This window comes from Ovis aries, chromosome 4 (genome assembly GCF_016772045.2).
Source record: "Ovis aries strain OAR_USU_Benz2616 breed Rambouillet chromosome 4, ARS-UI_Ramb_v3.0, whole genome shotgun sequence".
NCBI lineage: Eukaryota > Metazoa > Chordata > Mammalia > Artiodactyla > Bovidae > Ovis > Ovis aries.
In genome coordinates, this window is record NC_056057.1 from 115,773,143 (window position 1) to 115,797,309 (window position 24,167).

A 24,167-nucleotide genomic window follows, 5' to 3' on the forward strand; every position below is an offset into this window, starting at 1 on the left:
TGCCCGGAGCCGCGGTGCCCGGAGTCGCGGTGTCCGCAGCACAACGGCAGGGCGCGGAGGCTGGGCCTAGACCGCATGGGCAGGGGCGGGGGCATGGCAGGGGGCGGGGGTGGGACGCGGGGGGCCGCAGGACGGTGGCACGGCGGCGGGGGCGCAGGGGCGGGGCCTGGGTTGGCGGGAGTGGGTGGGTGGGGGCGGGGCCGCGGGGCCGGGGGTGGGCTCTGCTGCCCCGCCTGGCGCTCTGGCCTCGCTCAGCGCCGGATCGCCGCGAGGAGGCGGCCTCCCACGCGGCTGGCAGGACCGTGGTGTGTCGGTGGTGGCACGGCGCGGCCCAGCTCGCGGGGCCCGGCCGGGAACCGGCGGCGCGGCCCATTCCCCCCTCTCCGTTCCAGGGCGGCCGCGGCCTGACCTGCAGCCCCCGCATCCCAAGTAGAACGGCCCGCTCCGGCTCCCCGCCCCCTCCGGGCCCCGCGCTTTGGTACCGACCGGCGAGAGGGAACCGTGGGAAGAGGACCCCGGGGAGCCGGGGCTGGTCCGCGCCAGGGAGGCGGGGGCGTCCCCCTCTGGCCGCCGGGGCCGCCGACCCGCCTTTCGCGGAGGCCGGCCTTCTCATCCTCTGCCCGTCCTCTCCCTGCCTCGCTCACACCCGCTCATCTTCCCCCCGCCACCCACGGAAGCGCGTCCCCGCAGCTTTAACCTGTGCAGGTGTCTCGGCCGGCTGGGGGTGGGGCCCGAGGGGTGCGGAGCCAGGTAGAGGTGCGGCGGGCGGGGCGACGTGCCCGGGAGAGGGGGATGGAGGCTGCAAGACCCCAGGGGAGATGGCATCGCAGACGGGGGCGGAGGGCGGTGTGAATGAGGGCGTGCTTGCTTTTCTTTTAAATTTTAGCCCGGCGTCCTGCATGCAGTCCGTAGGGTCGCGAGGAGTCGGAGACAACAAAAAAGCGCATCCCTTTTTCCCCTATTAAAATTTTTGTTCCCTGAAATACACGTATTGTAGATGCACTGTGTTGCTGACAGTTTTACCCGGCCATGAAACTCTTGCTTCCTCTCTTCATAGCTCGTTCTCTTCTTTGGGGAGCCAGTGCCAAAAAGTACATACAATTCTAAATCTGGCTCTGGCCACTTCTCTTACCTGGATCTGGGTATCTGAGACTCTCCGATCGCCAGCTCAGGTTGGCAGTCGGCAAGGCTTGGCAGCGGAGAGCTTCCTGGAAGAGCAGGGTAGCCAGATAGGCGACAGGCACCCCTCTCCTGTGTTATAGGCAATGACTACCCCAGGTGCAGGGCCCTTAGCTCACTGCAGAGTGCAAGCACCGTGATAAAGAGATTAGCTCGCCCATGCTGATTAAGGCTCCACCCCCAGCCCCCCCCAAGGAACTTGGTTCTGTCATTATTGCAAGCCTAGCCTGGAGGAGGAAGTACTCACATCTTTATGCCTTCTTTTTGCTCTGTCATCTCAGTTGGGCCAATTTAAGTCTTTTTTTTAATTCTTTTTTTCCACACCCTGTAGCATGTGGGATCTTAGTTCCCTGACCAGGAATTGAACCTATACCCCCTGCATTGGAAGCATGATGTCTTAACCACTGGATCCCCCTATGTCCTACCAATCTCTTATTAGTCTTAATCTTTGCCTTAAAAAATGGCGGGGGGGGGGGGAATAAAAATAATTCTGTACGAGGTGGTAAAAACCCTTTGCTGTGTCATGCAGCTGTGTCATTTAGCAAAAGACTGAATGCTTCCTCTCTAAGTTCAGAACAAGACAAGGATGTCTGCTTTCCCACTGCTCTTATTCAACATAGAACCGGAAGTTCCAGCCACTACAATAAGGCAAGAAAAAATAAAATACATACAAGTTGGAAAGGAAAAAATAAAACCATCCCTACTTGCAGATGATATCACTGTTTGCATAGAAAGTCCCAAGGAATCTACTAATTTAAAAACCTCCCACAAAACCGCCAAAACACCAAAACTGGAACTAATAAGTTCAGCAAGGTTACAGGATACAAGATCAATACATAAAAGTCAGTCATATTTGTGTATGCTGACAATGAACATGGGGAAACTGGTATTAAAAATAATATTATTAGGACTTCCCTGGCGGCCCGGTAGCTAAGACTCTGCACTCCCAATGCAGGCAGAACTAGATCCCAGGTCAGGGAACTAGATCCCACATGCCACAACTCAGAGTTCACATGTCACAACTAAACACTCCCCTTGTTGCCACATTGGAGACTGAAGATCCCTTGTGCCACAGCTAGGACCCAGCACAGCCAAAAAAATAAATATTAAAAGAAAAACCAACATTATTTACGATCACCACAAAGAAAATTAAATACTTAGGTATTCACTTGAGAGAACATGTCACAAGATCTTTATGCTGAAAATTACAGTGTGTGGAAAGAATACTAAAATAAGTGGAGAGGTACTTCGTGTTCATGGATTGGAAAACTCAGCATAGTAAAGACATCATTTCTCCCTCCAGACCGATCTCTAGGTTGAATGCAATGCCCATCAAAATCCCAACCAGGTTTTTCATAGACAAGACAGGCTTCTAAAATTTACACGGAAAGGGAAAGCTAAAACAGGCCTGAAAAAGAAGAATGAAGTGGGAAGAGTCACTCTATGGATATTAAAGATTATTACAGGGTCTTCCCTAGTAGTCCAGTGGCTAAGACTCTTAGCTTCCAGTCCAGGGGGTTCCAGGTTCAATCCCTGGTCAGGGAGCTAGGCCCTACATGCTGCAACTGAGTTTGCATGCCACAACTGAAGATCTCACATGCCACAGCAAAGATCAGAGAGCCCACGTGTGCAGCAAAGACCCGGTGCAGCCAAACAGATAAAGATAATTATTGGTACAAAAAATAAAGCTTACTACAGTGCTACAGTAATCAAGACTGTGTGGTTTTGGCAGGGAGATAGACACAATGATCAATAGAAACAAGTAGAGAATCCAGAAATAGATCCGCATAAATACTACAAATCGATGTATGATAAAGATGCAAAGACAATGATGCTGGACATCAACAGGCAAAAACCCCTAATGTAAGCCTCACACCTTATACAAAAATTAGCTAAAATTGGATCAAGGACTTATAAATATGTAATACTATGAAACTTTTAGAAGAAAAATAGGAGAAAGCCTTTGGGACCTATTGATAAAGAGTAAGATCAAAAGCATGAGCCATAAAATAAAAAATTAATGAATTGGACCTCATTAAAGTTTAAAATGTTTGCCCTGTGACAGAGCCTGTTGAGAGGATAAAAAGACAAGCTACAGAGTGGGAGAAAAAGATTTGCAGACCACAAAGCCAACAAATGACCAGTATTTGGATTATGTAGAGAACTCTCAAAATTCAATAGCAGAAAAAGAAAACAGTCAGAACATGGGCAAAAGATACAAAGAGACATTTCACTGAAAAAGATGTATAGATGGCAAATAAGCACATGAAAGTAAGGCCAGCACATTAGACATTTAGTTCAGTTCAGTTCAGTTCAGTCGCTCAGTTGTGTCCGACTCTTTGCGACCCCATGAATCGCAGCATGCCAGGCCTCCCTGTCCATCACCATCTCCCGGAGTTCACTCTGTTAGTGTATAGTATATATAGTGAGGTCGCTCAGTCATGTCCGACTCTTTGCGACCCCATGGACTGTAGCCTACCAGGCTCCTCTGTCCATGGGATTTTCCAGGCAATAGTCCCAGATTGCCATTTCCTTCTCTAGGGGATCTTCCCAACCCAAGGATTGAACCCAGGTCTCCTGCATTGTGGACAGATGCTTTACTGTCGGAGCCACCAGGGATGGTGGTCACACCGTATGTCAGTGAGGATTCAGAGAAACAGAATCTCTTGTGCATTGCTGTGGGGATGTAAAATTATACCACTCTGGGAAACAATTTCTCAGTTCCTTAAGGAAATAACCTCCCAATGTCATATGATAGATACATCAATGGCATTCTTCGGCATTTATTCTGGGGGAAACAAAACATGTTTACGCAAAAACCTATGTATGCATGTTCACAACAGCATCATTTGTCACAGCCAAAACTGAAAATAACAGATGTGATTCAACAATGTTACATTTATACAGTGGAGTACTCAGTTCAGTTCAGTTGCTCAGTCGTGTCCGACTTTTTGCGACCCCATGAATTGCAGCACGCCAGGCCTCCCTGTCCATCACCAACTCCCAGAGTTCACTTAAACTCACGTCCATCGAGTTGGTGATGCCATCCAGCCATCTTATCCTCTGTCGTCCCCTTCTCCTCCTGCCCCCAATCCCTCCCAGCATCAGGGTCTTTTCCAGTGAGTCAACTCTTCGCATGAGGTGGCCAAAGTACTGGAGTTTCAGCTTTAGCATCAGCCCTTCCAAAGAACACCCAGGACTGATCTCCTTTAGAATGGACTGGTTGGAGTACTACTTAGCAATAAAAAGCAATAAACTATTGATACATACAACCACTTGCATGAATGTCCAGGCAAGTATCTCAGTGAAAAAAAGCCAGTCCTTAAGGGCTTCCCTGGTGGCTCAGATGGTAAAAGCATCTGCCTAAAACTCAGGAGACCCAGGTTTGATCCCTGGGTTGGGAAGATCCTCTGGAGAAGGAAATGGCAACCCACTCCAGTACTCTTGCCTGGAAAATCCCACGGATGGAGGAGCGTGGTAGGCTACAGTACATGGGGTCGCAAAGAGTCGGACACAACTGAGCGACTTCACTTTCACTTTCAAAGGTTATATACTGTATGATTCCATTTGTATAATGTTCTTGAAATGACAAAATGACAGAAATGGAGAACAGATTAGTAAATGCTAGGGGTCAGGGGTCAGGGATGGGGGTGGGGGAACAGAGGTACCTGTGGCCATAAAAGTGATGATAGAACTGTTCTGATTCTTAACTGTATCAAAGTCAATATCCTGCTTGCGATCAGTCAGTCAGTTCAGTTGCTCAGTCATGTCCGACTCTTTGCAACCCCATCGACTGCAGCATGCCAGGCCTCCCTGCCCATTACCAACTCCCGGAGTTTACTCAAACTCCTGTCCATTGAGTTGGTGATGCCATCCAGGCATCTCATCCTCTGTCATCCCCTTCTCCTCCTGCCTCCAATATTTCCCAGCATCGGGTTCTTTCAAATGAGTCAGCTCTTTGCATCAGGTGGCCAAAGTATTAGAGTTTCAGCTTCAACATCAGTCCTTCCAATGAACATTCAGGACTGATTTCCTTAGGATGGACTGGTTGGATCTCCTTGCAGTCCAAGGGACTCTCAAGAGTCTTTTCCAACACCACAGTTCAAAAGCATCAATTCTTCGATGCTCAGCTTTCTTTATAGTCCAACTCTCACATCCATACATAACTACTGGAAAAACCATAGCTTTGACTAGACGGACCTTTGTTGCCAAGGTAATGTCTGCTTTTTAATATGCTGTCTAGGTTGGTCATAACTTTTCTTCCAAGGAGTGTCTTGTTATCTCATGGTTGCAGTCTTGTTATTTCATCTGCAGTGATTTTGGGGCCCAAAAAATAAAGTCTGCCACTGTTTCCACTGTTTCTCCATCTATTTGCCGTGAAGTGATGGGACCAGATGCCATGATCTTTGTTTTTTGAATGTTGAGCTTTAAGCCAGCTTTTTCACTCTCCTCTTTCACTTTCAAGAGGCTTTTTAGTTCTTTACTTCCTGCCATAAGGGTGGTGTTATCTGCATATCTGAGGTCTGCTTGTGATATCATACTGTATTTTTCCCCACAAGTCAAGCCAAGCTGATTTAATTGTGTGGAGGAAATGATAATCGGGGTTCATTTAGAAAAAAATCTTTACTGAGGACTTCCCTGGTGGTATAGTGGATAAGAATCTGCCTGCCAATACAGGGCACATGGGTTTGATCCCTGGTCCAGGAAGATTCCACATGGCGGGGAGCAACTAAGTTCTCAAGCCCAAATTACTGAGCCTACGTGCTGCGTGCAACTACGGAAGCCCGAGCACCCTAGAGCCAGCAAGTCGCAACTACTGAGCCCACGTGCTTACAGCCTGTGCTCCACAACAAGAGACGACACTGCCATGAGAAGCCCAAGCAGCACAGTGGAGGGTAGCCCCTGCTTGCCACAACTAGAGAAAGTGCCCGAGCAGCAACAAAAACCCAGCGCAACCAAAACTTAAATGAATAAATAAGTGTAAAAGGAAGAAAATGTTATAAAAATCTTATTGAGCTATGATTCACGTACCATAAAATATGATTCAGTACACACACAGGGTTGTGCAACCATCTCTGTTTACAACACTTTCATTATCCCAAAGGCAAACCCTGTACCCATCACTGTCTGTAACCTCATTAACCTCCACGCCCAGTCCTAGGCAACCACTAATCTCTTTTCTGACTCTATAGATTAGCCTATTCCATTTCCCATAAAGGGATCATATAATACTTAGTCTTTTGTCTCTGACTTCTTCCACTCAGCATAATGCAGTCAAGGTTCATCCATGTTGTAAAATTTATCACCACTTAATCTCTTTATATTGCTGAATCGTATTCCATCGAATGGATAGACTACATTTTATTTATCCATTCATCAGTTGCTGGATATTTGGGTGATAATATCAATGTTGCTTCTATAGACACTCATGTACCATGGTTTGTGTGGACATACGTGTTCATTTCTGTTAGGTGTAGATCCAGGAATGGACTTCTGAGTCACGTGGCAACTCTATATTTAAAATTTTGAGAAACCACCAAACTGTTTTCCACAGTGACTGCACCTTTTCACGTTTTCATCAGGAATGTACGAAGGTCCGATTTCTCCTGTCCTGTAGCTTTTTCAAGAAGTTACACTGGGGACCACTAGGTGAAGGGCACGCAGGATCTCTGTATTATCTGTTACAACTGCACGTGAATCCACAATGATCTCAAAATAAGTTTAATTTTAAAAAGTTTGGTGATACCTAGTGGAGATGTCAATCATCCTGATTTTGGAAAAGTCTACATTTCAATTTCCTGCAGTCAGTTTGGCATACTTCACACACACATACACACAAAATCCCTCACTGATATTCAGGAGGAGCGTCAGCAATTTCCCTGTAATCCTGACGAATTCTTTACTGGGAGGCAGAACTGTGTAGCCAGAGGGAGTACGCATTTCTGGATGCTGTGAACTCCGCAAAACTGGTCCTCAGACCCAAAAGTGCCGTGCCTATGACTGTTGACATGTGTGGAGAATGGAGACAGATTAGAAGTGGATACAAATTAATGTGAGTCTCCTACTTTTACTGCGCTTGATAGGGGGGGTACAGGAGTAGGTGAAAATAGAAACGTCTCTATCGAATACGCGAGTGAGGCTGAATTTATTTCCACAGGTTATTTTTTCACTTTGTAGGACATCTCACACTTTCTTCCTTTGAAGGGCATGCAGTCAGAGGATGCCAGAAGGAGGCAGATGGCTCTGTTTTATGACACACAAGGTCCAGGTCAGGGACGTGAAGGCCCAAGGCGCTTTCCAGATGTGCACGGACTTGTCGACAGGCTGAAATGAGTAATGGATGGGTTCGGACAGATCATCTGAATTGGTGGTCGTCGGCTGCCCTTTCCATGGTGATGTTTTCTTAAAGTCTCAACAGACTTACGTGCCAGACTTAATTTTAGCTATTTCAGGCTGGCGGGGAAGCCAGAGCAGAGAGGGAGGATTTGGGCCATGCTGTGCATGCAAAGAAAAGGGGCTTGGACTGATGCGACCCCATACCTGGCGCCTCTCATCCTTGAGAGGTGCCGGGTTTCCCTCCCTAGACCTCGTGTAGATCTGTGGTGTTTCTACGTTTTACCATCCACTTCTGCGGCCAGTCTGGGCTTACTGGACTTCAGTGCGATGGGAGGGAGCGGAGGTGAACTTCACTGAAAGAACGCTTGAGAAACATGGGGCCCTCACAAGTGTGACTTTTTAGTTGCTGCAAAATGCTAAGTTATTAAGGACTGTCTTGCATAACTGCGCCCAGTGTTTTGAATGATTGTCGGAAGGGCAAACGCCAGCCTGGAAACTTAATCATAAAACAACGGCCAAAAAAGCTTTCCTGTATGCAATGAGGTCGGATGTGAGTTCACTTTGCCTTAAAAAAAAAATCCTAAATAGCTACTGCAAGAAATCAATCAACCTTAAATACTGGATAAGGAGCTCTTGAATAATTTAGCAGCTTCGATGTTTCTCCCCTGCTGTCTTCCATGAGCTCTGCTTTTCTGCAAAGACATCGTCCATGTGGAAGCAAAGGGGGGATGGGAAGCTCCCACCAGTGTGGGCAGGAGATGCGCGTGCACCCCCTTCCACTTCCCACTCTGCGCTCTCTAGCCAGGCCTCTCCCCTACTCCTGTGCTGCTGGCCTTCAAGCCTCAGCCACAGCCCTCAGTTCTCCTGACCTCCAGACCGCCTCCTGGTCACCTGCATTTTAATCTTCTACAGGCAGTTCAAACTCATCCATCTCAAACGGTCCCTGGGTCCTCTCACTCTGTCTCAGCATCCTTGGAGGCGGTCCCAGGTGTCTGACTCCATCACACTCCTTGGCGAGCCTGGTTGTTGGAACAGCTCTGGTTTCTCCCATCTGATCCTTTTCTAGTCCACTCCCGACCCTGGAGCCAGGCCTCCTCTTAAACATGGACTTGTTCTTGTAACTCTCCTTAGAACCACCCAGTGACTCTCAGGACCCTTTAGGGATGTCGTGCAAATCCCCAGCCCTGAGCAGGACCTGGTCATTTTACTTCTTCACCTTCTCTGGCCAAGCTCCTCTGCGTCCCCTACACTGGAGCCCCGAGGCTTGAAGCTTCTGGCCCCCTTTCCTACTTTTGCCACTGGGCTAGTTCCTGCTCACTCCTTTATGAGTCTTGAAGATGAGAAAAACTTTTTAGTCACATTAAGAACTAGTCCAGGAAAAAAAAAAAAGATGCTAAGAGTATATACTTTTGGGATCTTCCCTGGTGGTGCAGTGGCTAAGACTCCATACTCCCAAAGCAGAGGGCTGGGGTTCCATCCCTGGTCAGGGAACTAGATCCCACATGCTGCAACTAAGATCCCAGTGCAGTCAAATAAGTAAGTATTAAAAAATGAAAACAGTGGTCTAGTGCTTAGGAGACTGTGCTTTCACTACCTGGGCCCAGGGTTTGAGCCCTTGTTGTGGAACTAATAAGACCCTGCAAGGTGTGCCTGTTGCTGCTACTGCTAAGTTGCTTCAGTCGTGTCTGACTCTGTGCGACCGCATAGATGGCAGCCCACCAGGCTCCGCCATCCCTGGGATTCTCCAGGCAAGAACACTGGAGTGGGTTGCCATTGGACATGAGTGAGCAAGGTGTGGGGCAGGGCCAAAATATATACATATATGTATATCACATATATATATATATATATATATATATATAAACCCTCATACTCCTCAGAGGTTTTATCATTTGGTTCTTTTTTTCTCTGGGATCTTAATTTAAGAAAATTTCCATTAGGAATTTTTCTTTGAAAAAAAGCAATCTAAAATAAATTTAAGGTTTGCCTATTAAAAAAAAAAAGAATGAGTCTTAAGAAAGTGGCTCAGGTTTCACCAAGAAGTCTTTCTTCTTGATTCTTGACCTCTTCTAACAGCTTACCTGGTAAATTTCTTCTCTGAACCCACAGGCTTCTATAAGGCACATAGTGTGAGACTGGGATTCACTTTTCTGTCCTCCTCTAAATTCCATAAACTCTTTGAAGGGGAAAAAATGACCCTGTTAGATTATATCGCCTGTGCCTGACACATAGTAGGCATTGCAAAAATACTTGGGTGAAATGAATTGTTCGTTATTAGCAAATCAATTGAAAACACAGTGGGTGAGCAGATGATTTTAACAGCATAAATGGGCTCAGAGGTGATTTACTTCCACTCACTCTTGCTTCTCTTGGACCTCATTTATGTTTTGAAATAATTACACCTACTTCCCCTTGAGCATCGGAGCTGTTATTTTGAGGAAAAGAAAGTGACTGTGCTAAGAAACAGGAGCAACATTTTTATTTTAATAGACTCTGTCTGAGGACTACAGGTTATGGAAAGCAGGTCCTGGTTTGGATGCTGCCTTTGACTGTGTGAATCACAATAAACTGTGGAAAATTCTGAAAGAGATGGGAATACCAGATCACCTGACCTGCCTCTTGAGAAATCTGTATGCAGGTCAGGAAGCAACAGTTAGAACTGGACATGGAACAACAGACTGGTTCCGAATAGGAAAAGGAGTACGTCAAGGCTGTATATCGTCACCCTGCTTATTTAACTTATATTCAGAGTACATCATGAGAAACGCTGGACTGGAAGAAACACAAGCTGGAATCAAGATTTCCGGGAGAAATATCAATAACCTCAGATATGCAGATGACACCACCCTTATGGTAGAAAGTGAAGAGGAGCTAAAAAGCCTCTTGAGGAAAGTGAAAGAGGAGAGTGAAAAAGTTGGCTTAAAGCTCAACATTCAGAAAATAAAGATCATGGCATCTGGTCCCATCACTTCATGGGAAATAGATGGGGAAACAGTGGAAACAGTGGCAGACTTTATTTTTTGGGCTCCAAAATCACTGCAGATGGTGACTGCAGCCATGAAATTAAAAGACGCTTACTCCTTGGAAGAAAAGTTATGACCAACCTAGATAGCATATTCAAGAGCAGAGACATTACTTTGCTGACTAAGGTCCATCTAGTCAAGGCTCTGGTTTTTCCTGTGGTCATGTATGGATGTGAGAGTTGGACTGTGAAGAAGGCTGAGCACCAAACAATTGATGCGTTTGAACTGTGGTGTTGGAGAAGACTCTTGAGAGTCCCTTGGACTGCAAGGAGATCCAACCAGTCCATTCTGAAGCAGATTAACCCTGGGATTTCTTTGGAAGGAATGGTGCTAAAGCTGAAACTCCAGTACTTTGGCCACCTCATGAGAAGAGTTGACTCACTGGAAGAGGGATTGGGGGCAGGAGGAGAAGGGGACAACCGAGGATGAAATGGCTGGATGGCATCACGGACTCGATGGACACGAGTCTGAGTGAACTCTGGGAGATGGTGATGAACAGGGAGGCCTGGCGTGCTGCGATTCATGGGGTCGCAGAGTCAGAGACGACTGAGCGACTGAATTGAACTGAACTGGAGAGCTCTGCCAGCTCTTACCATTGCTCTACAATTTTAGTTTCTGTTGAGTAAGAACAATTGATTTTTTAAAGTGCTATAGAAATTTGATAAAAACTGAAACTACTTCACTTTTAAAAACTGAGTAAAAACTCAAATTATTTACAACTTAAAATATAAGATATTTACTTATAAAATAAATATAAAAACTGATACAGCAAATAAAAAATAAAAACTGATATATAAAATAAAAACTAATACAAATTGAAATTATTTATATCTTAAAATATAAGATATTTAACACCATAACTATTAATCCTTCTGATCAATTTTAATCATTATATTTGGGAGAAAGGTTTTGTTCCTTTTGACAGTTTTCTAAATAACAATTTCAGATAGTATAAAGTTAGTTCCTTCCTAACATTTACTTATGATTTCCTTTAAAGAGCATTTATTCCACAGAATCGTTTTGGAGAGTATGGTAACCAATTTCTACAGTTCAACAAGTCAGCTCAAAACTGTTTCAAAGGAGGTATCATTAAATAAGAGATGAAGAGGGACTTCCTGGCGGTCCAGCGGCTAAGACTCTGCACTCTCAATACAGAGGGCCCAGGCTGGAACCATGGTCAGGAAACTAGACCCCATACGTTGCTGTGAAGACCCCATATGGTACAACTAAGACCTGGTGCAGCCAAATAAATAAATAAAAGTAAATATTTAACAACACAAAAAAGATAAGAGATGAAGAAAAGGGACTAAACAAAAACCAAAAAAAATCCTTTTTGTCTGGCTTCTGTTAAATTTTCTAACTTCCAAAAAATAGACAATGTTAAGATTTTGAAGATAGTCATTCAGCAAGTATTTACCATCTGCTATGTGCCAAGAATCACAAAGGTGAGTCAGTTAAATATCTGGTGTGATGAGAAATTCACATCAAAGATATGAAGTAAGAACCCTAAACATATATAGGTTTAATCTGTTTACTCTTCAAATTCTGGATCTGTGGAACTCTTTACTCAGGGTCTAGAATATGTATTTCTTTCTTCACAAAGAAATTATTATTATTATTTTTTTTTTGGCTAATTGAAATCTTATCAAGTTTGTGTTTAACAGGACTTACTGGGTAACTAGACACGTTCTATTACGTTGACAACTCTTATTATCCCATAATATCCCATAATTAGCAAATTAAAAAAATAAGTATTGCTCAGCCAGTTTAATTAACCTTTCAGTTCTTACTGCATCAAGCCATAAACTTTGAAATCTCTATTTCAAAACAAATAGAAATTTATATTCCTCTTATAAAGCAGTCCCTCAAATGATAGAAAGTCTTTCTTCACTGTTCTCTACTCTCTCCCCTACAACTATTAACCCTTCTGAGAACAGACCACTGTTAATCATTTTTCCAGCTCGTTGTGTCCCCTTTTTATGGAAGCTCTGGCCAGAAACTGCTGGAGAGCTACAGAAGTGCCTGCGACTGCTTCCATTTTTGTTCTGTCTTGGTGTGTGTTAAGGGACCGAAAGGAAAGTTAAGTGGACCTGTTCCTGCCCTGCCGCGCCCTCTCCGCTTGACCCCGGGGGATTCCGTGCTCTTTTTTCACTCTCTCTGGTGCTATGTAGCTGATGAGGATGAACTGGGGACACAGAGCCAACTAAATACGCATGTAGGACCTCAGTGTGTCAACCTCTGGAGAAAGATCTCTTTTTTTACTGTGATATATTTTACCTGTGGTAAACTGCACCCATTTACAACTGTCTCAACTTGAAACCAGTACTACAATCAAGTCACAACACATTTTGATTACCCCCCACCAAAGCTTCCTTGTGGTCCTTTGTGGTTCACCCCTATTTTTGTCCACAGTTTCAGGCAACTAGTGACCTAGTTTTTGTTACGATAGGTATTTTCTAGAATATGATATACATGGAATCATACAGTAGACACTCTTTTGCGCCTGGCTTATTTCACTCAGCATGATGATTCTGAGATTCATTCACGCTGTTCAGTGTATCAGTAGTTTGTTTTTTTTTTAAACTGCTGAGTAGTATTCCGTTGTATGTACGGATGTGCCATATTTTGCATCACCATTCACTTGTTTGATGGACATTTGGGAAATTTCTTCATTTTGACCATTGTGAATAAAAATGCTATGAAGATACATGGTCAAGTCTTTGTGTGGACACATTTTCATGTCTCTTGAACTAACAGCAAACAGTAGAATGACTGGGCATATGGTCAGCCTTAAAATATTTTTTTATTTTTAGTTATTCTAGTGGGTGTATAATGGTTTCTTACATTGTGCTTTTAATTTGCATTTCCTGCTGCTGCTGCTGAGTCGCTTCAGTCTGTCCGACTCTGTGCGACCCCATAGATGGCAGCCCACCAGGCTCCCCCATCCCCGGGATTCTCCAGGCAAGAACACTGGAGTGGGTTGCCATTTCCTTCTCCAATGCATGAAAGTGAAAAGTGAAAGTGGAGTCGCTCAGTCATGTCCGACTCTTCGCAACCCCATGGACTGCAGCCTACCAGGCTCCTCTGTCCATGGGATTTTCCAGGCAAGAGTACTGGAGTGGGGTGCCATTGCCTTCTCCAGCATTTCCTTGAGGACTACTTATATCTTGTTTATTGGGCATTCACAGATCTTCTTTTGTGAAGTGACTATACAAATCTTTTGCCCATTTTTTAAGTTGGATTTTTTGGGTCCATGTTGGGTTGTATGAATGTGGCATAGAGACACTTTTTTTGCATAGTACATTGTTTAATTATATAATGACTGTTCATGCAATACCTGCCTCAATAATTTCACTCAGATAATAAAAAATAATGGCATAATGATAGTTTAAAGCTGGTTCAATTATATGATTTTACAAGCTTATTTACTAAGAGTGAAAACAGGAGACTCTTAAGAATAGATAAAAAGATAACACGTGACATAGTGCTTAATGTTTCTGGAACTGTTGGAAAGACCCTGGTCCTCCTTCCCCTTGAGTGTGAACTGGACCTCGTGGCTTGCTTCTCATAGAACATAGCAGGGTGATGGGCTATCACCTCCACGATCAGGCTACATAAGACTGTGGCTTCTCTTATACCAGCAGACTCGCTCCTTCCCCAGCAAGCCTTCAGATGACACCTCAGCCCTGGCTGCCGTCTTGACTGAAGTTTCATAAAAGACCTGGAGGCAGTTGACCCAACTAAGCTGCGCCTGAACTTCTGACCCACAGAAAGTGTGAGAGCATAAATACATGCTTCAAACTGATTGATCGGTGCTAATTTGTTATGCACCAACAGATGATGCAACAAGTTTTTAAAAATATAGTTAGGATTCAAGTTCTTTGTCAGATACATGTATTGTGAACATTTCATTCCATTCTGTGGCTTGTGTTTTCATCTTCCTACCATATTTTTCAAAGAGCAAAATTTTAAATTTTGATGAGATCCAATCCATCCTTTTATGATTCATGCTTTTCATGTCCTATTTAAGAAATCTTTGCCTCCTCCAACACTGTGACAATTTTCTCTAGTGTTTCCTCCTAGAGACTTTACATCTTTTTTTTGAAACTTTACATTTTGACTTTGACATTAGGTCAACGATCTGTTTTAGTTTAATTGTGTATTATGATGTGCGGTAAGGTTAAATTCCTTTTTCCCATGCTGATCTCCAGGTGTTCCACAAGGCTTACTAAAAAGACTTTATTTTCCCCACTGAACTGCCTTAGCACCTTTATCTAAAATCAGTTAACCACATCACAGTAGCCAAGACATGGAAACAATATAAATGCCCATCAACATACGAAAGGATGAAGATGTAGTACACACACACACTCACACACACACACACACACACGTATATATACACCATGGAATACTTCTCAGTCATGGGCTTCCTTGGTGGCTCAGTGGTAAAGAATCTGACTGCAATGCAGGAGATGCTGGAGACATGGGTTTGATCCCTGGGTTGGGAAGATCCCCGGAGGAAGGCATGGCAACCCATTCCACTATTCTTGCCTGGAGAATGTCAAGGACAGAGGAGCTTGAGAGGCTACGGTTCATGGAGTCACGAAGCGTCGGACACGACTGAAGCGACTGAGCATGCACGCGTGCACTTCTCAGCCATAAGAAAGAAAGAAACACTGTCATTTGCAGCAAACATGGATGGACCTAGAGACTATCATACGAAGTGAGTAAGTCAGAGAAAGATAAATGTCACACGGCGATCGCTTGTGTATGAAATCTGACATATGACGCAAATGAACGTATCTATGAAACAGAAATAGACTCATACGCATAGAGAACAGACTGCGGTTTCCAGGGGGAGGGGAGAGGAGGGGGGGAAGGACGGGGCGTTTGGGACTAACAGATGCCAACTACTATATATAGCATGGAGAAGCAACAAGGTCCATGGATAGCACATGGAACTCTATTCAGTATCCTGTGATAAACCACAGTGGGAAAGAATGTGAAAGGAGTGTATATGTATATATAAGTGAATGACTTTGCCGTACAGCAGAACATTGTAAACTGTTTTTATTTGTAAAGTGTATTATTCATACACCCTGATTCTTACCTAAATATATCATCTTATGTTTCTTTATTCAAAACAGACATTTCTGTTATTCTGCATGACATTATGTATGTAACCTATACATGTATACGTGTAAGCTTGAAGCATTACATATGTAATGACATGCATGAAGATATATGTGGATCTATGTGTATGTGTGTGTATTCCCCAGCATAGCCTCAGTTGTTGGCAACGTGTAGCCCTCAGTGTGTGGCAGGCTGTACTAAACTGTAGTGGATACTGCTGGCTGCCTGCTTGGCATCCATTCGTCTCCTACCACCTTCCTTTCCAGAACACCCCACTGATTTTGTCGCAGTGTACCCTTTCCGTATATGAGTCATGATGGTGACTCAATCCCGGGCTAAAGGAAAGGACTTAAGGTTGGAGAGGCCAGGGCCCACATGAACTTGCTCATGTCCCCACCCACCCCTCTTCCTGCCATAGACAGCCTGGAACCCTGACTGCTATTGAGGACCAGTCTTCAGAGGAAGCCAGCGCTGGGATAAAGTGCTTCGGGCCTTGGCGACATCACTGAGCTGGCCTGTGTCCCACCTGGCCTGGGGCCTGTCTTACCTCTGGATCTGTAATACGAGGCAATAGACGTCTTTGCCCTCCAACTCCATGTGAGTTGGAATATTCTGTTCCTTTGCAGACAAAACATTCTAGGTGATATTTGGTTTGGTTATTACATTAGATACAGGCCCTTCCTGCCCTCAGGAGATGATATTCTAATTCAATAAAGATTATATCTAATTGTTCTCTGTACATTTCTGTATATGTTACAGTGTAAAAACCTTACAGAGTACTTAAAAAAAAACTTTAGCAATTGCTTCGTGGATGCAAATACTAAGAAGGAAGGAAATACCTGAGAGGCAGTCTTCCTAAAGAGATGCTATTTGGGAGGGGGCACGCCATGTGGCATGTGGGATCTAAGATCTACCTTACTTTCCCAACTAGGGGTCGAACCCAGGCACCCTGCATTGGAAACTTGGAACCTTAGCCACTGGGTCACCAGGGAAGTCCCTGAAGAGATGCATTGAGGTGGATGTTGACGGAAGCAGGGAAAGGAGAGCATCTCAGCGAATGGCTGCAGCAGAGCACAGGCGCCCTGAAGGAAAAGACGCCTGCAGGACACAGCAGGCCAACGGTATTTAGTGGAGTAGAGTGTTTTACCTTTTTATCAGGGGGTTCGCTGTCGCTCAGATGGTAAAGAATCTGCCTGCAATGCAGGAGACCTGGGTTCGCTCCCTGGGCTGGGAAGATCCCCTGGAAAAGGGCATGGCAACCCACCCCACTATTCTTGCCAAGAGAATTCCAGGAACAGAGGAGCCTGGCAGGCTACAGTCCACAGGGTCGCAAAGAGTCGCACACAATTGAGCAACTAACACTTTCACTTTCACAGATGATTTACAATGTGGGGTCAGTTTCAGGTATACAGCAAAGTGATTTAGTTGTACACACACACACACACATACACACACACACACACACACACACGAGTTCTTCTTTAGATTCTTTTCTGTTATAAGTTATTACAAGACATGGTGTATAGTTCCCTGTACTGTATAGGAGGTCTTTGTAGAGGGTGGGGTGACCTTGCAGAGAAGTTAAAGAAAGATCAGTAGAGACCATGAGAAGCTAAGGGGTGGAATCAGATTTCAAATGTAGGCTCTAAGGAGTGAATGTCAATCTCCTCAAACTGTTCCTGGTGCTATGAAAAGATTTTAATATCTGCGTGGAGTGGAGAGGGTTGGATAGGGGAGGAGTGGGGAACCAGCAGGAAAATTTCAGATGTCTGTACAATGAAGAAATTCAGCAAGTCTGAGGAGTAGCACAGAGATAAAAATAGTTTGGGCTTGGTATTTCAGTGGATAGGGAATAAATAGAAAAGAGACTAGAATATCAGGGGAAATTGGGAGGATGAGCCTATTTGAGGTAAGAAGCAGGGAAAATGCTGGGATGAAGTTGTTAAACCTCAGATGTTGATTGCCTGGCCAAGAAGTGCCTTTCAGGATGTGAGTAGGGTAGCTGTGGGTATGTGGCTCTGCAGGAAAGGAGGAGTGGGTGGTTTAATTCATCAGCTGTGTGCCCCAAAGCACAGCTCTGGTGCCATTTTTGTGATTTCTGTTGTGTCCCCATACAAACTATACATTTATTTATTTATGCTTGGCTGTGTGGCATGTAGCCTCTTAGTACCCGGACCAGGGTTCAAACCTGAACTCCCTGCACTGGAAGCATCTTAACCACTGGACAATTATTTAAAATGATTTTAAAAAAACTAGCCAAAATTCCATGAAGCCATAAGTTTGGATACTCTCAGCATTTCCCACCCCTCCCCCGCAATTCACAAATATATTGCTGTGAAAACTGTTCACTCTCACACTGCCCTGAACTCTTCTGGCATAACTCAGTGCCCCACCCTGCACTTTGGGAAAACTGGTCCAGGGGGACAAGGAGTTGGTACCGAGAGCCAGAGACCCAGGGCTGGTGTTCACAGCGCAAAGGGAGGAGATTTTCAGTGGGGGAGATGAGGTCCTCTTACTGAAGTGATATGAGGAATCCGAAGTATCAAAAAGAAGCAGCCCCTGGGAACAGCCCCACAAGTACATCTACTCCACCTGGAACAGGCCAAAGCAGGTGGTGAGAATGCAAGCCTTTCTTTTTCTTTTTCCTCTCTTTTTCAATATTATTGAATGTGAGATAAGGACGCAAGTCTAAACTAGAGTTTTTAAAATGGTAAACTGTGACCCATTCATGACTCGTGAAGGCAGTTTAAGGTGTCAGGACTACATTAGTTTAAAATGAAATAATATAGAAATATCACTTTGCATTGCAGGTTGGTGAGAGTAGTTATCATTTCAAGAAATCTTAATTATCTATATCTATGTGAGTAATGGGCCAAGATTTTCTACCATAGTTTCCAGGTGGCGCTAGTGATAAAGAACCCGCCTGCCAATGCAGGAGACGTAGGAGATGAGGGTTCGATCCCTGGGTAGGGAAGATCCCCTGGAGGAAGGCATGGCAACCCACTCCAGTATTCTTGCCTGGAGAATCCCATGGATGGAGGGCCTGGTGGGCTATGGTCCATAGGGTCACACAGAGTCAGACACGACTGAAGTGACTTGACATGTATGCATGCAAGGCCATAGACCAGATAATGAAAAAAGATGCTTACACCTTCTGGCACCTCTTGTTTGAAAGATTTAGTTATATGGATGGGAGAGTAGTTACAGGGAATGTTAAGCTTGTCACTAACAATGATGGGGAAGCTCTATACAGTCAGCAAAATCAAGACTGGGAGCTGACTGTTGCTCAGATCATGAACTCCTGATTGCCAAATTCAGACTGAAGAAGAAAGTAGGGAAAACCACTAGACCATTCAGGTATGACCTAAATCAAATCCCTTATGATTACACAGCAGAAGTGACAAATAGATTCAAGGGATTAGATCTGATATACAGAGTGCCTGAAGAACTATGGATGAAGGTTCATGACATTGTACAGGAGGCAGTGATCAAGACCATACCCCCCAAAAAGATATGTAAAAAGGCAAAATGGCTACCTGAGGAGGCCTTACAAATAGCTGTGAAAAGAAGAGAAGTGAAAGGCAAAGGAGAACAGGAAATATATACCCATTTGAATGCAGAGTTCCAAAGAATAGCAAGGAGAGATAAGAAAGCCTTCCTCAGTGATCAATGCAAAGAAATAGAAGAAAACAACAGAATGGGAAAGACTAGAGATCTCTTCAAGAAAATTAGAGATACCAAGGGAACATTTCATGCAAAGATGGGCTCGATAAAGGACAGAAATGGTATGGACAGAGCAGAAGCAGAAGATATTCAGAAGAAGTGGCAAGAATACTCAGAAGAACTATACAAAAAAGATCTTCATGACCCAGATAATCACGATGGTGTGATCACTCACCTAGAGCCAGACATCCTGGAATGAGAAGTCAAGTGGGCCTTAGAAAGCATCACTACGAACAAAGCTAGTGGAGGTGATGGAATTCCAGTTGAGCTATTTCAAATCCTGAAATAGGATGCTGTGAAAGTGCTGCACTCAATATGCCAGCAAATGTGGAAAACTCAGCAGTGGCCACAGGACTGGAAAAGGTCAGTTTTCATTCCAATTCCAAAGAAAGGCAATGCCAAAGAATGCTCAAACTACCGCACAATTGCACTCATCTCATATTCTAATAAAGTGATGCTCAGAATTCTCCAAGCCAGTTCACAGTATGTGAACCATGAACTTCCAGATGTTCAAGCTATATTTAGAAAAGGCAAAGGAACCAGAGATCAAATTGCCAACATTGCTTTCTTAGATCATCAAAAAAGCAAAAGAGTTACAGAAAAACATCTACTTCTGTTTTATTGACTATGCCAAAGCCTTCGACTGTGTGGATCACAATAAACTCTGGAAAATTCTGAAAGAGATGGGAATACCAGACCACCTAACCTGCCTCTTGAGAAACCTATATGCAGGTCAGGAAGCAACAGTTAGAACTGGACATGGAACAACAGACTGGTTTCAAATAGGAAAAGGAGTACATCAAGGCTGTATATTGTCACTCTGCTTATTTAACTTCTGTGCAAAGTACATCATGAGAAACGCTGGACTGGAAGAAACACAGGCTGGAATCAAGACTGCCGGGAGAAATATCAATAACCTCAGATATGCAGATGACACCACCATTATGGCAGAAAGCGAAGAACTAAAGAGCCTCTTGATGAAAGTGAAAGAGGAGAGTGAAAAAGCTGGTTTAAAACTCAACATTCATGAAACTAAGATCATGGCATCTGGTCCCATCACTTCATGGGAAATAGATGGGGAAACAATGGAAACAGTGGCAGATTTTATTTTGGGGGGCTCCAAAATCACTGCAGATGGTGACTGCAGCCATGAAATTAAAAGACGCTTACTCCTTGGAAGGAAAGTTATGACCAACCTAGACATCATATTAAAAAGCAGAGACATTACTTTGCCAACAAAGGTCCATTTAGTTAAAGTTATGGTTTTTCCAGTAGTCATGTATGGATGTGAGAGTTGGACTATATAAAGAAAGCTGAGCGCCGAAGAATTGATGCTTTTGAACTGTGGTGTTGAAGACTCTTGAGAGTCCCTTGGACTGCAAGCAGATCCAACCAGTCCATCCTAAGGGAGATCAGTCCTGGGGGTTCATTGGAAGGACTGATATTGAAGCTGAAACTCCATACTTTGGCCACCAGATGTTAAGAACTGACTCATTTGGAAAGACCCTGATGCTGGGAAAGATTGAAGGCGAGAGGAGAAGGGGACGACAGAGGATGAAATGGTTGGATGGCATGACCAACTCAATGAACATGAGTTTGAGTAAACTCCGGGAGTTGGTGATGGACAGGGAGGCCTGGCATGCTGCAGTCCATGGGGTCGCAAGGAGTTGGACACGACTGAGCGACTGAACTGAACTGAATTGAACAACGGTCAAATTTCCTTCCACCTAAGAGAAAAGTGCACAGTGTTGGGAAGAACTAGGGGGAAAATGCTTTCAACTCATTCATTTCTAAGTTGAAAGTAATACAGTAGAAGTAATACAGAAACCCTAAAAAGAAAGTAAAATTGAAAGTGTTAGTCACTCAGTTGTGTCCGACTCTTTGCGACCCCGTGGACTGTAGCCACCAGGCTCCTCTGTCCATGAGATTCTCCAGGCAAGAATCCTGGAATGGGCTGCCATTCCCTCCTCCAGGGGATCTTCCCAACCCAGACACTGACCCCGGGTCTCCTGCATTGCAGGAGGATTCTCTACCATCTGAGCCCCCAGGGAAGCCCACAGAAAACCTAGTGCACACCAAACTGCCTTGAGATGCTAGTTGGTGCTTTTCAAAGGTATATTCAGGTAGCTAGATCTGCATATCTGGGAGGAAATGCAGACAGACAGACAGACAGACACTAGTAAAGAATAATGACTACTTGGTACTTCTACTTTTTCCCTGAACATCAAGAACTTGAGAGTGGTAATGGTTCACTATTTTCCTGCTGGGAAGTGGGTGGTTGAGAGAACATTCTCTCTAGGGGATGGTTTGTGTGTTAAGATTGGGACCAGAATTGGGGATGAGGTTATGCTCATAAACCGTCTGAGGCTCAGCAGTCTGTCGTTTAGCCATCCTAGGGACCCGTGGATTACAGCAGAGCCTACAACCGTCTTAAAGTGTGGTCAGAGGACTCCTGAGGGTCAAGCAGTCTTTTCAGAGAGCCCGCAAGGACACATCGTCTCACGGTAACCCTGGGGCATCGTGTGATTTTCCTCTATCTCTGTGTGCCCCCTCCCGTCAGTCACCGGGAGACCCTAGCCCCCGAGCCCACAGCAAGGCAGTAGCAAAGTTAACCCAACTTCCGCTCCAGGGCAAAAGCCTTTTCTCCTTAGAACGTCCTTGCTGGTGCAGCAAAGTGTATTCTGATGAACTCTCGACCCTCGAGTACATGTCTTCTTGATATTCTGAGTGATGAAACAAGAAGTACACACAGAACACTTCTGTCACACGCCGCATATGGTAGTGCTCTCGAGCAAAGGCTCTGGTGGGACTGAGCTGCCTTTTAAAATAAAACACTGAAAACCCAAAAAACCGTGATTTCTCAGACTCGGATGTCTGGAAGATGTTTTGTCCAAACCGAATGAGGTGAGTCTGTCGCTTCAAGGAAAACAACTGACGGGACTTGTTGCTGAAGACACATTTGAGTTATCAGGTGAAAAATGGGCATTCTGGAGAAGCTCTATCTGCCACAATCAGCTTGACAGCTTCTCACCACTTAGGGGGAAGTCTTCTGGGGAAGACGGGTGGTGTCATTAACAAATGCGATTTTGCTTTTTTGGGTATTGTGGAGTGAAACATGCCAACATTTGGATGACCTGCATAAATCATTGACCTGATATTTTCCAAATGACCAACGAATGATGTTACAGAATCATTCATGAGTTAAAGATTCACTCAAGGTGCAAGACAGAAGGGCAGATTTTAATGTGATAGAACAGATTCTATGAAATAGACGATGAAAATTCATTAATATGGTTTCCGATTTCACATTGTAACTAACTTTTAAGGAATGACTACTTGTCAAGAAGACTACTAACAGTTTCCTCCTCTCAGACGTCCCTGCTGGTCCAGGGCTAACACTCTGTTCTCCCAATGCAGGGGACTGGGTTCGCTCCCGGGTCAGGAAGTGATCCCACATGCCACCAGTACGAGTTCGCGTGCCACAACTAAGACCCGGAGCAGCCAAATAAATAAATAAAGAAAAAATGCTCCTCTCTTTTCCGACTATGTATCTGTGTGAGGCTGGATTTTTCCTGTGTACTTCCACCAAAACAATACATGGCAGTAGCATGGATGCAGAAGCAGGTATGGGACTCCCACTGTCTCTGAACCAGACATTACAGATTCACAATAATGTAAAGCAAAGCCACCTTCTATTTTTTTTTAATTAAAAATGTATTTATGAGGGGCTTCCCTGCTGGCTCAGTGGTAGAGAATCCACTTGCCAGTGCAGGAGACATGGGTTTGACCCCTGATCTGGGATGATCCCACGTGTTGCAGAGCAACTAAGTCCATGCTCCAGAACTATGAATAGCCTGTGCCGCATAGCCTGGGAGCCGCAGCTCCTGAGCCCACCTGCAGCAACTGCTGAAGCTTGCGCACTCCAGGGCCCGCGCTCTGCAACAAGAGAAGCCACGCCAACCACAAACCCGCGTACTGCAGCCGGAGAGTAGCCCCTGCTCAGCACAGCGACAGAAAAGCCTGTGCAGCAATGAAGACCCAGCACAGCCGCAAAGAAAGAAATAAAATTATTTTAAAAATTAACAAAAATTTATGATAATACGTAACAAGTTTACTATTGATCTTTTTTTGGTAAATTAATAACTAAAATTGCTCAGCTTTAATTTTTAATATGGTAAGAATCAGTAGATGAAGCTCATGAAAAATAAACCCTTGGGGGCCTCAATAATCATGAGTATAAAGGGGTCCTGAGACCAACAAGGTTGAAAATGGCTGAACTGCAAGGGAGCAAAACCCAAAAGCTCAGAAACAACTTACCAACTTGCACAAGTTAAAACGTCCTTTCATCCTCTCCTCTGGGGTTGCTGCTGCTAAGTTGCTTCAGTCGTGTCCGACTCTGTGCAACCCCACAGACGGCAGCCCACCAGGCTCCCCCATCCCTGGGATTCTCCAGGCAAGAATACTGGAGTGGGTTGCCATTTCCTTCTCCAATGCGAGAAAGTGAAAAGTGAAAGGGAAGTCGCTCAGTCGTGTCCGACTCTTCGCAACTCCATGGACTGCAGCCTACCAGGCTCCGCTGTCCATGGGATTTTCTAGGCAAGAGTACTGGAGTGGGGTGCCATCGCCTTCTCCCCTCTGGGGTTAATGACCTTGAATTTGGGGGGCAGGCATTTCTGGAGTGGGTTTCCATTTTCTCCTCCTGATCTGCCTGACTCAGGGCTGAACCTGAGTTTCTTACACTGCAGGTGGATTCTTTATTGTATAGCACAG

At 44.7% G+C, this 24,167-nt stretch overlaps 1 protein-coding gene and 1 long non-coding RNA gene across 13 annotated transcripts in view; one reads left to right on the forward strand and one right to left on the reverse strand.

The window, feature by feature from the left end:
* The window catches only part of PRKAG2 (protein kinase AMP-activated non-catalytic subunit gamma 2), a 308,173-nt gene that overhangs the window by 61,786 nt on the left and 222,220 nt on the right, over positions 1-24,167 (reverse strand). For 2 of the 12 annotated variants that reach the window (XM_042249300.2, XM_042249299.2), the window contains exon 1: positions 1,133-1,299. The exons of 8 other annotated variants lie outside the window; for them this stretch is intronic. Coding sequence is in view for 2 of the 4 variants with exons in the window: in XM_042249296.2 (XP_042105230.1) it covers positions 698-901 (204 nt within the window). In the remaining 2 variants the exon portion in view is untranslated. Of the gene's footprint in view, positions 1-697; positions 917-1,132; positions 1,300-24,167 lie in introns of those variants that run through there. 2 more of the 12 variants (XM_042249296.2, XM_042249295.2) reach the window with 1 other exon arrangement.
* LOC121819505 (uncharacterized) lies at positions 250-1,002 on the forward strand. The gene is made up of 2 exons (XR_006059789.2): positions 250-705; positions 887-1,002. It is a non-coding gene; the product is annotated as an uncharacterized LOC121819505 (long non-coding RNA).